This window comes from Sceloporus occidentalis, unplaced genomic scaffold (assembly GCF_023333645.1).
Source record: "Sceloporus occidentalis isolate IW3139 unplaced genomic scaffold, rSceOcc1.0.p SCAF_3, whole genome shotgun sequence".
In the NCBI taxonomy this organism is placed as follows: domain Eukaryota; kingdom Metazoa; phylum Chordata; class Lepidosauria; order Squamata; family Phrynosomatidae; genus Sceloporus; species Sceloporus occidentalis.
In genome coordinates this window covers 204,311,449-204,327,684 of record NW_028316983.1, presented here as the reverse complement: position 1 = coordinate 204,327,684, position 16,236 = coordinate 204,311,449, and the positions used below count along the sequence as shown (strand labels likewise).

The 16,236-nt window shown below is 41.2% G+C and overlaps 1 protein-coding gene across 1 annotated transcript in view; it reads left to right on the top strand.

Annotated features, from left to right (window-relative positions):
* The window catches only part of LOC149317370 (cytochrome P450 7B1-like), a 132,758-nt gene that overhangs the window by 83,689 nt on the left and 32,833 nt on the right, over positions 1-16,236 (top strand). Inside the window, exon 2 of the mRNA XM_089517376.1 lies at positions 13,480-13,616. Within this exon, the coding sequence (XP_089373502.1) occupies positions 13,480-13,616 (137 nt within the window). The remainder of the gene's footprint in view (positions 1-13,479; positions 13,617-16,236) is intronic.

Here is a 16,236-nt window from a genome sequence, read left to right as displayed (position 1 = left end):
TTTAATTCTATTTTAATGTTCACTTTTTGTATTTTTTATTTATATTGCTCTTTTAAATTGTGATCCGTGGAAATGCAATGATGATGATGATGATGATGATGATGGCCTTTTATGGGTTGCAGGTAGTTGCAGGGGACAATGAAGGGAGAAGAGGCTTTCCTTCTCTCTCCATATATATATATTTCTGCTGCTGGACTTCCTATGCCAACTATGAATTTAAAATAAATATCAGATCCAAGTGAATTTCTCAAGTTTTTGTGTCTTTGACTGCCAGCTCAAGAGATCTTGCTGCTGGAGAGAAAGAACAACTGGCCATCCTTTCCATTCTGTGTTCAGAAGCTAAATTAACTGGCAGTTGAACCTTCTGTCAACACTTAGAAACAAGATACAAATCTCCAGCCCATCTGAGGACTTTGGGCTAGTTTAAGGGGTGTTGGACAGGCTGTATAACACACACAATTTTGTCTTTCAAGAGAGTGGGTACCCAAAAGAAACACTAAAGCTCTTCAGCACAACCAGCAGCTGCCTCCTGAAGCAGCTGCTTGAATCTGTATAATTGTCGGGCCCCTTCTCATGCCTATGTGTAAAATAAAACTGACGGTTTCCTTATAATGGAAGACAGACTAATTTTTAATTACACTTCTTTCATGCTTCAAAAGCATCCTTTGAAAACAACAACAAGGAAGACTTCTGTATTGCATTTCTTCAGAGTACTTTCTGGGCCATAAAGCCTCTGGGTTCATTGTACATATTACAGTCCAAGTTTCAATAATGTTAGAAGCCCCCAGGAACCTTATGCATGTTAAAGCTGTTTAAATATTATGATAGAGTGAGTGAATGTATGGAAACTGTTCTGACATGTTCACATTAGCTTTTGCTGTACATCTAGGTACTAGAACATCCACCCCACCCCACCCAATTTTTAACAGAGAAATGGTCCATGTTGCTAGATTTTAAAGTCTGCATTTTTTGATGAGGGGAATGAATGCATAGTCTTGTTTCTGGATTCCAGATCAAACCGGGACTTTGTTTTACATCAGTTCCTTTTAATGTGTATTTAACAGTGACCCTTTGTAAAATGAAAAAGATATTTTTCATGGAAATACAACATTGTTAGCTCTTTTTCAAACCCTTTAGGCTTTTGTTTCCACCTCCTGAGAAATATTCAGTAGAACTGCTAGTTCCCTACAGGGGTGACATCTTCATGGCAGTCTTTTTCTATTATTCTTGCTACTGCAAAAGTTATGTTAAGAGCAGATGTCAGTCATCACATGCTACCAGTGGATTTGCTAGATTTAGGACAGGATGGTAGAGGATGAAGGTTAAGAACAGGCCACAGTAGAGATTATCATAAGCAATAAACTTGTGTGGAAGTGCGCATGCATGCACATGTGTGCACGTATTGTAGACAGATCTGGATTAATGTTTATCCCAAACAAGAGATTATTATATGTCTGTTCCTGGTTGTAAACAGACATTATTAGACAGATGTTCATGAAAGGCAACTACAGGTGTTATACTTTTATGATCTATTATATTCTGTAGGAAGAATTTACCTGTTCATATCCTGCACTAAGACTACTTTGCAGGTAAATTAAAGACAGTGTTGCTGCTGCTGCTTCATAAAGCTAAGTAAGAATAGTAGCAGACCAAATTTTAATATACTTTATTTTGGATAATGATACTAAAATATGCTTGAAATGTTAAACTTACTTGTAGTAAAACAGAGGTGAGAGTTTTGTGGCATTTCAGTTGGACTTCAGCTTTCTGCTGTTCTCACCATTGGCTAGCACTGCTATGGTATGCAGTACAACACCATCTGAAGGGTAACATAGTTCTCCTCCTTGTATTAAAAGAACAATACAGCACTATTGATAACAGTGCTTTGAGCTACAGGTTCTGTCTCATAATCACTGCCACTGTTATGGTGGAGGTGGGAGTGCAGAGAATATCCAAGCTGGCATCAGCTGTAAAGGCAGCAATAACTGAAAAATTTAAAATGCTTTCCTCTAATCATCCATATCTTACAGTTGTGTTCTTTTTAACATCTGATTATTCCTTGCATCACATGTTCTGAAATAAATGGAGACAGCAGATGACCCTCCCACCTATACATAATCTGCACTAGGTAACAGAGCTGAGAACTCTTCATTTTAAATTTTCTTCAGTGGCCCAGAATGACACTACATGGAAGTATACTGTATATCACAGTTACTAGAGTGAACATGATACCATTCTTGAGTGAGTGGTGACAAATAGCAAGGCTTCCTCCCAACACTGAGGTTGCAGGAGTTGGAGGGAAACACACTAGTAGCTATTGAGGTGATTTGTGTCCCATCCCCATTCCCAAGGTTCAGGGTGGTTTGGCCAGAGCTTGGAATAATTATGATTTTGGAGTACAACTCCCAGAATCCCCCAACCCATCTGAGCAGAAATGTTGGGAATTTTAGTCCAAAAAAGCAACTTTCCAGCTCTGACATAGACAACTCTGTGGCCAGAGCTCATCAAGTACTTTGAACACAAAGACCCAAACCACAAACTCTTACTTTGTGTTTAACTGAAGTGTGTTAACTAAAATATGTTCAATTTTTGTTTTTTTTAAAGGACTTTATATTCCCTAATATTTGTTTAGGAGGTAATTTTACATTTCACCAGATTTTTCTCAGTCTTCACCTTAAAATGGTATTACGATTTTTGATATATGTGTAATACATTGGTCTAAGATAATTCACATGTTTGGGAGGCCTTGTCTACTGGTTGTTATGTAACAAAATCAGTCCTCAGATTTGCAAAAGAATATGTATGTCAGGTTGCATGAAAACTGAAAACAGCAATCTTGAATTATGCTATTATGCTATTTAAACAGCTAGTTCTGTACACCTTCATAACTAAGCAAATTGAGTAATGTTTCTAGACAGCTTGGGTGAAACAGTTTCCCTGGCACCACCTTGGACACTGAGCAGTGTATGTATCTTGATCATACATCAAAACAGTGTGAGGTCCCAGCAGTGGTGGCTGCTGCCCAGCAGGAGTGATAGGCCAACATTTCAAATATAAATTTGGAGTTACCATTAAGCAGAGCCAACTCATCCTGTCCCCCACCCCTGCTTCCTTGTCATGATACTGCAGTAGATGCCCTCAGTATTTAACATCTCACCCAGTGGAGACTGGTGGCTCTGATGTCAATGTAGCAGTGAATTCACTCTGAGTTTTAGCTTAAATTTAAAGGAACTATCCAAAGTACTGAACTCAGAGGCTGTACAGACCGGCTATTAAGGCTGGCCTGGGGGTGTAGTCAGGGTGTGGCATTCATATGATGAATGCCCCAATTCTGCTCCCAAGCCAGCATGACACCACACACCACATCACACGGTGTGCAGTATCACAGCGTTCCTCTGACACTGTCTAAATGACACAGCACCAAAGGAGTGCCCAAAAGCTGCAGCACTGGCGGCTGTGGCACTCTTTCCGCAGCACAGAAAAGAGCCATTTTTTGCATTGTGAAAAGGCATGATCAGGGCCACAGCATATGGTTGCTACAGGGGCAGCTGCAGGCCACCTCTTAGCGGCAGTCTGTACAGCCCCTCAGTCCCCCTAATAGATACTGCATATTAGACAGCAACTTTCAAGTCCACTCCATGGGCATTAGAACTACTAGCCACCACTGGTCTCACTGAATGAAAAAAAAACAACTCTTATATTGATTACCATATGTTCAGTTTATCTTTCTTATGGCCATAGACGAGCACATATTACCACATGGTAATTACCACATGGGACTTTCTTTGGGGAGGGGGGGACTCTGCTGTCCCCAGACAGTTTGTAAGTAACTGGACAAGTGGAAGTATGCTAGCTATGGGCAGATGTAGCATAAAGGTAGGACACCACCCAACTGGCCCTAATGGGCAGACTCTAGTTTTATGGAGGAAATTCATGCAGCCATTTACTGAATTAGATCCAGACTGAGTCTCATTTACAGTAGCTCAAGCCTGAACTTTAAAGATTTATCCAAGGTGATGTTCCTTATCCTCCAAAAGTTTGAATTAAAAACCTACAGTGGATGAAGATAATTGACTCTGCTCTACATATGATGGAGTCTGGATCCAATCCTGTGCATACTGTTTAGCCCAAACCCCATGTTAAGTAATGACTTCTAGACCTGAACTGGGAACTAGCAATTGAGAATTATTATTCAATAAGTAAATCAGCAAGATAGAATATACACTTCAGTGACCACTGAGTACCATTTTAAATCTGTGATTGTACTTACTACAAGTTGCTTCTGCCCATCCTCCCACTTAGAAGGAGAGTCATTACTTTCAGAGCATTCACTAAAACAGAGTTGCACAAATCATGCCAGCTCTGCTTCCAAATTCTATTATAAGTTTTGCATTACACTTTATGGGAATATAAAATAATAGGCAATATCACTTGTGTTTTATATTTTAATGATTTCTGCCATGACAAATTTCATTCACAAATGTACTCAGAGGGTAAAGTATGCACATATTGTTGATAGACATGGCAGAGAATCACAAATAATTAAAATTACTGCCATCTTCCTAAGCAAAGACTGATTTCTCTTATCAGTCTCCTATGGGCCATATAGTACAAGGGTTGTGTTTTTCTCTGACATAGACATAGCCTTAATGTTGGTTAACTCCTTCAATAGCCTTCGTAAGACAGTGATTACAGGTAAGATTGCAACCACTGTAAAACAAAAGAGAAAGGCAGTGTGCTTGTGGAATTCTGTGGTCTGCAAAAGTACAGTTGTTTGTTTCTGTGTCTGTCTGCTTGTCTGTCTATCTTGGGGGGAGACACTGCCCCTCCCCCCCCCCCAAAGAAGGCTGAGTAAACTCAATGCAAAGGGGTCAGAACACCTACACCTGGTATACAGAAGATCTCAGGGAACAGAAGCGGGCTGTGCAACGACTAGAGCGTAAGTGGCGAAGACACCAGCGCTTGGCTGACAAGACACTCCTAGACTCCCATTTGAGAGCCTACGGAGTGGCAATAGATGCAGCAAAGAATTCATTCTATGCTGCACGTATTGCATCCGCAGAGTTGCGTCCAGCAGAGCTGTTCAGGGTAGTGAGGGAGCTGACACAACTGCCCCCCACCCTGAACCCTATTTTAGAACCATCTAAAGCCTGCTGTGATGAATTTAACAACTTCTTTGCGGATAAAATCTCTCGGATAAGGGCTGATCTCGATGCCAGTATTCATACAGATCCTATAAGAGAGGTGTCCAGAGTGTCTGTGACCCCTATTATACTAGATCATTTTGAGTTTGTTAGTACCGAGGAAGTGGACAAGATCCTTCGAAGTGTTAAGAAGACGACATGCTCTCTTGATCCCTGTCCCTCGTGGCTGGCAGCTCAGGGGGGAGTTGTGGTGCTAACCTTGTTGCACTGCACAGTTAATACATCTCTAAGAGAGGGACAATTTCCATCTAAATTAAAATTAGCAGTGGTTAAACCCCTGCTAAAAAAGCCCTCCTTAGACCCCCTGATTCATAACAACTATCGGCCTATATCGCTGCTGCCTTTTTAAGGGGTGATCGAGAGAGCAGTCGCTTTCCAGCTTCAATCGATCTTAGATGACACCGATTTTCTGGACCCATTTCAAACCGGCTTCCAGGTGGGCTATGGAGTTGAGACTGCCATGGTCGCCTTAGTTGATGATCTCCGTCTGGGCATGGACAGGGGAAGCGAGTCCCTGTTAGTGCTTTTGGACATCTCAGCGGCTTTCGATACCATCGACCATGGTATCCTTCTGGAGCGCCTGAGGGAGCTGGGTATCGGGGGCACTGCTCTGCAGTGGTTCCGGTCCTACCTCTCGGGTAGATTCCAGATGGTGGAGCTGGGGGACTGTCGCTCCGATAAGAGGGCCCTTACATCTGGTGTCCCTCAGGGAGCGATTTTGTCCCCTATGCTATTTAACATCTACATGAAACCGCTGGAAGAGATCATCCGGAGACACGGGGCGCGGTACGCTGATGACACCCAAATATGTTTCTCTGTGTCTCCGACTGATGCAGTAACTAAGGATGGCATCTCTCCTCTAAATGCCTGTCTGGAGTCGGTAATGGGCTGGATGAGAGAAAACAAACTCAGTGTGAATCCAGGGAAAACGGAAGTACTGGTGATAGGTTCCCCGGTTCTGGTTGGTGAGATCTGTCACCCGGTCCTGAATGGGGTCATGCTCCCCTTGAAGGACTCGGTGCGCAGCTTGGGAGTGCTCCTTGACTCTTCGCTCCAGTTGACATCTCAGGTGGATGCGACGGTCAGGAGCACTTGTTATCAGCTTCGGCTGATACGCCAGCTGCGTCCCTATCTGGACCGTAGGGACCTTGAAACTGTTGTACATGCACTGGTAACCTCTCGATTGGATTTTTGCAATGCGCTCTACATGGGGCAACCCTTGTACCAAACCCGGAAGCTACAGTTGGTGCAGAATATGGCGGCGAGATTGGTCGCTGGTAGTTCCAGGTCTGACCATATAACACCTATTTTGAAGGATCTTCATTGGCTGCCTATTCGCTTCCGGGCTCAATACAAGGTGTTGGTGTTGACCTATAAAGCCCTAAATGGCTTGGGCCCAGGGTACTTAGAGGACCGCCTATCCCCATACAATCCGCCTGTGGGCGTGTTTGCCCGGCCCACGGGAGCCGCCCCTGGGATTTGCTCCATGTTGCTGTAGGTATGTTGCAAACACACACTAAGACCAAGGAGGATTGTTTAATAACACCACGAACTGTTTTATTCACACCTTCACCAGCCACAATTAACCCCCCTAACCTCAGGTCCAGTTGCCTCACTGGAACGGAGGGGAGTCCTTGCACCTCGCGGCTCCTGGCGCGGTCCAGTTACTAACCCAGTTACTTCACTGGGAAAGTCTGTCCCTTTGCCACACGGATGGACTTTTCTTCACAGGGTCCGAGGGCGCTGGGGTTGGTACTCCCTCGCGAGGTTCTCCCGTTCTCTATCCTCTGGGGCTCTCGTCAACCCGGCTCCCCTGTAGCGGTTCTCGCGTATCACCCACCAAGGCTCTTCTCCTTCTCTAAGCCCCTCTCGCCTCTTACTCACTTCCGGGTTCCACGGCTGGGCACCTCCTTCAATCTCCCGCCTAGGGCAGGCCGGGTGAGTAGATAATATCGGGCCAACCTGGACCCTGCCTCCCAGTGAGGGGTCCCTCTGTGCGCAGCGTCCTTCCCTGTACTCCGGCTGCTCTCTCTCTTTCCCTCTCCCGAAGCCTTCTTCCCGTCCAAATCTTCCGCTCTCTCTCCCCCGCGTGGCGCCTCTACCTTCCTTCTTATCGGGCTCCCTGGAGCCCCTCCCCTCTCTCCCGGAGTTGCCCTTAATTGCCTCCCCATCTCCAGCTGGCCTCTTCCTGGTCCCTTCTCCTCTCCTGGGTCCTCCTGCCCCTCTCTTGCCCGCTCAACCCGATCTCTATCTTCCTCCTCTCTACACCGCCCCGCACACTCAGGTCAACTGGGATGAAATTATTGGAGGTCCCAAAAACGCGATATGCAGGGACCACACAGAGGGCTTTTTCTGTTGCTGCCCCTAAATCTTGGAATAATCTCCCTACCGAGCTCCGCTCCACTGCATCCCTGGTTCTCTTTAAGAAGAATCTGAAAACATATCTTTTCCTGCAAGCCTTTCCACCCTAAATGGTTTTTTATTCTTTACCCTTTATCATCGACCCCGGAATCTGTACTTTGACTTCCCAACTGCCTGCCCCTTGTATTTGACTTTGTTTTTTAACTCTGTTTTTAACTCTGTATTGTTATATTTTTCTTGTGTATGTATGCCACCTTGATCATGTTACTGGAAAGGCGAGCTACAAATAAAACCTATTATTATTATTATTACAAGAGAGGGAATGGAATGGAGTATCCCAAAACAGGTAGAACTGACTTTATTGGGTGCCATAATGAAAAGGAGCAGTCCACATAGCAACATTTTGTTGCAGGTCCCATTTATCTTATAGCTTCTTGTGGCTGAGCTAAACATGTCTGAAGTAAACGATGACCCTTGCGTCTTTGCAATGGCAAGATGTCTCCCTGATGTGATCCTGCAGACTTGGAGTATTAAGTTAATTTCCTCCTGGATTCTGAGCTGTGGTCTTTTCTACCCTGGGGAGAGCATGTGAAGAATACAGCTTTTGACCGAAGGACAGAGCAGATAGGTTGAAATTAGATGCATTCAATTAGAATATGACAAACTGCCTATCTAAATGTATCTGTCACAGTGTTACTTAAACAATATATTGTCCTGTTCCCACATTGAAGAAAGCTCTCTCTCTCTCTCTCTTTCTCACTCACACACTCACTCACTCACACACACACACGAAAAACAGCTATACCATCCACATAGGTTAGTTGCTTTGAGAAGTTAACTGTAGACTGCTGTGATGCTATGGGTATATTTCCATCTAAGCTCTATTTCTCTCCATTTTGTCACTTCATGGAGAATCTGTATCCAGGATGGATTTTGAGCCATTTCAGCTGACACACACTGCTAGATATTTCTTGCGTATAAGCTTGTTAAAAGCTAGGCATCAAAGACTACATAAGTAGCAGACTACAAAGCCAAATTTCAGTTTTATAGCACAGCCATCAGAAAGGAGAACTATTCACATTCTTCACTGTAAATTTATTGGTAGTCTTTAAAATAGCCATAGTTTCAGAACCTCACTTGTAATGTGATAATGATAGCTACCCAGATAACAACTGCTGGAAAGAAGAATATGGCTCCTATTGAAAATGCTTTTCTTGCAGCTATGTTCATAATCTCATATAATGGCTGTCCATCCCTCACCAAAATGAAAGGGGCCAATGTGGCATAGTGACAATGTGTAACTCTGGAGACTAGGAATCGAATCCCCACTTGTCCATGGAAACCTACTGGATGACCTTGAGCAAGTCACACACAATCAGCCTTGGAAAACCACATGATCGGTTTACTTTAGGGTCACCATAAATCAGAAACAACTTAAAGGCAAACAACAATAACAGAATGAGGACACAAACAAATATCTGAATGAAAGAGTTTCACCTTAATTGAGTACCATCCAGTATCTGAAATGGGAATAAATCTAAGATAAATATAGACAATCTCATCCTAGCCCAGGGATCCAACCTGGAGTTCATTGGCTGCCTACCATGAAGCTGGATCAAAGGGATCCCTTACCACTCCGCAATGATTAGCATCCAATGATCTTATAGACCGCAAGGGGTGCTTCTTTTATCAGCTTCTCAAGCTTGTCAGTGATGACAAATACTAACAATCTTTCACCTCCCCAGTGCCTAAGGCCCAGTATCTTGCTGGACACTCACATTAGCCATATTACTGCCATCCCAGTAATGTACCAAAATGTGAAATAAGCAATGGAGATGTTTCCAAACATCTAGTTAGGGCACACCAAACCAAATTATACTTAGCCCCTGGAATGGGTGACAAGGTAATCTTGCACTATTGTATAGGATGAATGGCCAATTGCTCCCCCACTTTCACCATGTTTAGTAGCTGTTTGTTACTATAAGCAAATTTTTTTAAGGCTATTAATATATTTGATTTTTGCTTGGGATCTGATTCTTGAATATAAATTACAAGATGTTGGGCTCAGTATTACATCTAGTTAAGCAACATAAATCTCATAAAAGTCAATGGATTTAAAGTTGGCTAAGTGTAGAAAATTTCTGGAGTAGTGAATACATGAAGGCTGACCACGTGTACCAGTTGTTGGAAATTACAAAGTATAAAATACAGTACACAGAAACATAGAATAGGAAATGGGGATGGATGGGCCAGCCAGCTTCTGTTGTTAATTTTTGTTAATTTCTGCATCTATTGTGTCTTGTTTGTGTATTAATGTGAGAAATGTTTTCAGACTCCAAAAATTGCATATACTAATTCTTATTTAAGTACTCAATTTGCACATGTTTACTGACAAATGTATTTGATCTGTATATGTACTTTTTCTAAATGGCTTTTATCCCTCAACATGTGTATTTAATGCATTTTTGTGTGTGTTCTTGAGCCAAGAATAGCAGCTGGAGGTTACGCTGTCTCTTTCACTGTCTCTTTCTAGCCTTGCTGCTAGCCTTTGCTGCGTCTTCCTTTGCCTCCTTGCTCCCCCCTTATCTCTTTCTCTGTCTGCCTGTCCATCCTCTCTCCCTATTTTCCCCATGGCCCTCCCATGTGGATGGAAAGAGCCCACTTTCTCTTTCTCCCTCTCTCTCTAGTTCGCTTTCATCCCTTTTGCCACTCAGAAATAATGCTAAAATGCTAAATGCTAAAACCTGCCCATGCAGCAACAAGTCATTCAGCCAGTCCTGTGGTATACCCTCTGTGAGAGGTACTTTTGAGTACCCTGGCTACCTGATTAAAATCTCATGCCAGTGATTGAAACCTTTATATGTAGACAGGCCTCTTTATCTGCCATCAGCGATAGAGGTAACTATCTCCATAATCTGCAAAGCTCCACCTCTCCCAGTAGGGAATGGGGCTTTGTGTTCACATGTTGCTTTTCACTTAAAACAGTGATGGGGAACCTATGGCATGCATGCCAGAGATGGCACATGAAGCCATTTTCCCTGGCACACAGAGGATGGGGCAGAGGAAAAAGAGGGGTGCGCCTGTTCCTCCTCCTTCCTGGCCATCCTAGGCCTTCAGCTGCCTCTCCGGGATGATGCAGGGGGAGGAGAAAGAAGAGGGGCATGTCTGTTCCTCTTTTCCCCCCCTCCACATCCCTGGGGTCTTCAACTGTTCCTGGAGAGGCAGATGAAGGCCCGGGAGGCAAGGGGGAAGAAGTCCAACCCCAGAAGTTTTGCCGCTGAAAGGTGGAAGTCCCGCCCTCAGCGCTGGGTAATACACGGTGCTGGAAGGCCTTATAGCTTGGGCACTCAGCCCCCAAAAGGTTTGCCATCACTGAATTAGAACATAGCGTCAATCTTCCATAATAAAATGTCTCCAAACTTCTGTGAAACATTTATACAGTGGGCTCTTGGTATCTGCTGTGTTTTGGTTTCAGAGCCCCCCGTGGATACCAAAATCTCTGGATGTACAAGTCCCATTATACACAATGTTGTAGTAAAAAGGTGTCCCTTATATAAAATAGCAAAATCAAGGTTTGTTTTTTGGAATTTGTATATTTTTTATAATATTTGCAAACTGTGGATGGTTGAATCTGTGGAGAAAGAATCTATGGATACAAGGGCCAGCTGTATTACTCTTCAATCTTCATCCGTCATATTACCACCTTGGATGCTTTTAAGAAAGCCATTAAGATGGATCTCTTCTGGCAGGCCTTTCCAGCAAAGCCAACATGAGCTATATATCCATCCTTCTCCCTATCCCCAACTACATAAGATACAAACCCTAACTCTGGTTCAGCTATTGCATTTGACCTGTATTGTATTATATTATTGTGTATGTTTTGTAACTTGAGGGTTATTTTTTTTTGAGGTTTTAATGTTGTAAATTTATATGCTCTGTATGTATTTTATCTGCTTTGATCCTGCCTCGATCCATTGGGAGAGGCGGGAAATAGAAATAATAATTTATTATTATTATTATTATTATTATTCATCCATAACTGGGGAAAAACCTAACACCACAGTTCTATACATATCTACATAGAATTAAATCCCACTGAATTCAATGGGATTTATTTTCAGGTAAATTGATATAGGATATATGTAATAACATTCACTCATATTTCTCATCCTCATCTGTTACCTGTGTCTCCCATCTCATCTGCCCTTCTTTCAGAATTTAATTATAAGATTTTGGGAGTAGGGGGTTGGGTTTGCTTCCCCTTGTGTGTATTCTTTAAATCTATGCATAGGACAATGTAATTTATGTATTTTAAGCAACTGGTTAGGTTAATCCAGTCTCCCCAATGTGATGCCCATCATCTCCCATCTGCATGGCTAAAGCCATTTTGGACAAATAAAAATCTGTCCCCAGTTAACTGAACATCAGAATATGTTTAGGGAGATGAACAAACTTCAAAGGGCAAATTCCATTTTAGGAATTCAGTCTTCTATGTGAACAAAATGGAGTTAATGCCAGATGTAACCCATGTACATTATATACAAAGTACATATTTACTTACAATTGTTTTCCTGACATGCAGATTTGTAGAGGTTAAATCTAATTCCTTTAATCAATTAAGTCTTTCCCTCCATTGCATGACACTCTTAGCTTTGTCAAAGCTGAAAAATAATTCTTACTCATCCATATCATTCAACCAATAGTTTTTACCTTAAAGATTAATACTGAGCAAAAGGTTTCTTTTTTAATTTAGAAGAATCTCTTCTAACCTTTCACAAAAGGCTATGATAGGGTTAATCTAGACACATAAATTTCCATGGCATGTATGATTGTAGTAAAGCCTATGATCCCTTGATCGTTGATTAGATTCAAGCTAGCAAATATCTTGTGATTAATCAAAATGAGTTGTTGTGGATGTAGAATAAGTCACCTTTCCAGATGGGGCCGTGGCATCAGTGCCTTTTAAAAATATTTATATTTGTTTTAATCCTTTCCATAATAGACCTGGCTTCTGTTCCTTTCCATAAAATCATTTTTGGTGAATCTAAGCAGGGCTGCTAAGGAGACAAATGCCAGCTGCATTTCTGAATTTGCAGTTGAATCAGTATTATTAGAAAATGTGTATGTAGCTATTATAGTTCAATTTAATAGAAATTGTAGTGGGATATGTTTGTTTTAATCTGTTGGAAGCTGTATGTTGTACTATGTAAACAAAAAATTGAATGAACTTGTATATTTTTTCTGGACATAATATATTGTCTTTTTAAAAAATTAACAATAACATGAAACATTTGTTTTGTCTGTTTTTCCTGTTAATAATTTGTATCTGATTATCTGCATTGGAATGTCTATATAAGTTTCCAAAGGGAACTGTAGATGACTTTACAATATTTATTTAAGTTGATTTTCTAGACAATCCAGTTCTCTGTTTTTCATGCATTTGCACTGCATTGTCATGAAAAGCCAGCATGGGTGTAATGTTTCGGCATGGGATTCTAGGAGACCAGGCTCAGCCACGGATGCTCACTGGGTGGCTTTGAACAAGTCACACCTTCTCATCCTAAATCTTACCAAGAAAACCCTAGAATATGTGCCTTCAAGTCAGAGTCAATTTGAAAACACATAACAACAACAACAAATTGTCATGGGTTGGTATTCTTAGCAGTTTTGCTACACAAGAAAAAAGAAATTCTTCATTGTCTGGGAATGCCCCATGTATGCATCTAACTTGCATACTTACAGCCTCCCCATACAGACCAACTGATAGACAAACTCTAGCCCCATGAAAGAGATGTTTGGACAAGATCCTTTGTAGCTAATTGATGAAAATAATAAAATGTTCATCATATTTGGTATATTACAGGATTAATCATTCTTTCCCCTTTTCCCCCCTTCCTTTTTCTTTTCTTTTCAGGAGACCTGGAGAACCTCCATTAGAAACTGGTTGGATCCCATTCTTGGGAGAGGCCCTGAAATTTAAAAATGATGCTACCAGCTTTTTATTATCCTTGCAGCAAAAACACGGAGATATTTTCACAGTCTACCTGGCTGGTGAGAGGCATTTTGTTTTTCCCCTAAGACTTTTAATAAGTGCAGTAAAAGTACCAATGGCCATTGTTGTTTTTTTAAATTTTATTTTCTTACAAACATATGATTAGCCAGACTGGTGCATCGTCAGTGACAGCATCTTGATACAGCCATCTGACATATACTGCTCACAATACATATACTGCTCACAAACCAGAGCATTACATATTTTCTTCTGTTCCCTAGAAGTTGATGTCCAGGTGTGTAACTGCCTTTGTAGTACAATGGACCCTTGTCATCTGCTGGGGTTTGGTTCCAAGACTCCCTGTGGATACCAAAATTCATGGATGCTCAAGTCACACTGTATACAGGGAGAGAGTACAATGATGTCCCTTATATATGACAGCAAAATCAAGTTTTGCTTTTTGGAATCCTTTTTTTTTGGTGGGGGGGGGAAGATATTTTTAAGCCTTGGATTACTTAAATCAGGATACAGATGACCGACTGTAGTACAATTTAGTACAAAAAATATACATTTTAAAATATAAAGGCATAAATCTTGTTGATTACAGTGGGCGCTTGGTATACGCTGGGGTTTGGTTCCAAGATCCCCCGTGGATAACAAAATCTATGGATGCTCAAGTCCCATTAAATATAATGACATAGCAAAATTGTGTGCCTTATAAAAAATAGAAAATCAAGGTTTGATATTTGCAGTTTATACTTTTTTTGAACATTTTCAAACTGTGGATGCTTGAATCCGTGTATAATAAATCAGTGTATAAGAAGGGCCAACTGTACTTCCAGTTAGATTTGGTTCATTGAATCAATTGTTGAATGATGAGTCAACACAGAGGTAAATCCCTTTTATTCAATAGGTCTACTCTAGTTGGAACTGATAATAGGATCTAAGCCAAGATATAACTAGTAGCGACATTGTTGTTGTTATTGCTTTTATTGGGAATCCTCAAAAGGGGAAGATGAGGTTTAACTCACCTCATTGGTTGCAGTTCTACTGATAGCACTCCTTGCCCCAGTAGGCAACTACAGTGCACCAATTGAGGGTAGTTGTTTTTTAAGCTGATGGAGGTGAGGAATAACTAACAAAACTGCAGTTAGGGAGGGAAGTATCAAAACACCCTTTCTTATGTATGCAAAGGAAGTTAATCTTTACTTTCTTGCTATTCAAAAATAACTAAGAATGTACTGTAGTAGAATAATACTAACTCTTGATTTTTAAAAGAAAGTAGAGACCAAGGTATTGAGGCCATTCACATTTGTAATTATGAAAGTAACAGAAACTTACAATTGCCCCACAAAGGTTATCCCTCTTTATAGTACAACCATAATGTAACAGAGCTATTTATGCCTTGGTTTTGGGGGAAATGAATTAGTTACAACTTATTATTTGTAATGAGTTACTCTTCAACCTATAATTACAAATGTAAAATTGCCAATCTCAGTAGGGATGGGCTCTAGCTTTCAGCTGGTATCAAAGGTGTTGCAATATCCCTTTGCATACTGAGGATATTCTGTGCATGAAAAAGGTTTCAGATTCAGTCTAGATAGACTGGAAGAAAGAACCCTGTCTGAAACCCTGTAGTCAATGTTGGCAATACCAGTCTAGATGGATGAGTGATTTGACTAAGTATAAGGCAGCTTCCTGTGTTCAAATAGAAACTAGATCTAAGATTAGATTCTGTACCAGGAGGTTAGAAAGTGGCTCATAGCACCATGGTTTAAATAGGGAGCCAGGATATTGCAGGTAATTTAGGGGTATGCTGGTTCCATGTAAATTGAGGGAAAGCAGTATTAAAAATTAAATTAGCAGATATAGAAGAAAACATCCTACTTAAAAAGTATCACATGGCTTCTTCAATGGTAAGTCCAGTCTAACTATCCTTGCATTAGAGGGGAACAAAAAGAATGAAGGATCTGGAACAAATCCCCTATAAGAGAAAAGGTGAGTAAATGAAGACATTGTTTGTCACCGGATCTGATGTTTGCCCATTGAATCAGGAGTAATCCAATGAAGTTTATTGGGAAATTCTGGTAAAAGGAAGACAAATTATGAGATTTCCTATGACACTGTGTAGTGATAGTCACCAAGAAATCTGGACAAACTAAAATTTGTTTACATAGGCTGATGAAAATTACAGTTGCTGCTAGTCATTATAGCTATATACTAACTCCAGTATCAGAGTATATACTGACGCCAATATTCAATGCCAGTTTCTAGAGTACATGTATTTATTTATTTTATTTATTTCAAGGATGTACAGGAGAGTGCTGTTATACTCATATCCTGCTTATAGGCTTCTCATTGACATTTTGCTGGCCAATGTGGAAACAGAATGTGTCCCTAAATCAGCTTTTGGTCTGATCCAGCATGCTATATTGCATTCTTATATGTTTATGTTCTGATGTCCTCTTGGCTCTTTGCTGAAATCCCTGTTTTCAATGCCATTCCCTTCATGTCAGAAAGTATACTGAGTAGGATCTTCTTTGTATGACACCAAAGCTATGGCTTTCTCTGCACTGGAAAACTAATTTGGTCCCATCTGCTGCCATTTAGGCACCCAATCAAAATACTGTTGTTCTCATCTGCTTTTGAGTTGAATCTGCCTCTCCTTTTTTAATCTGT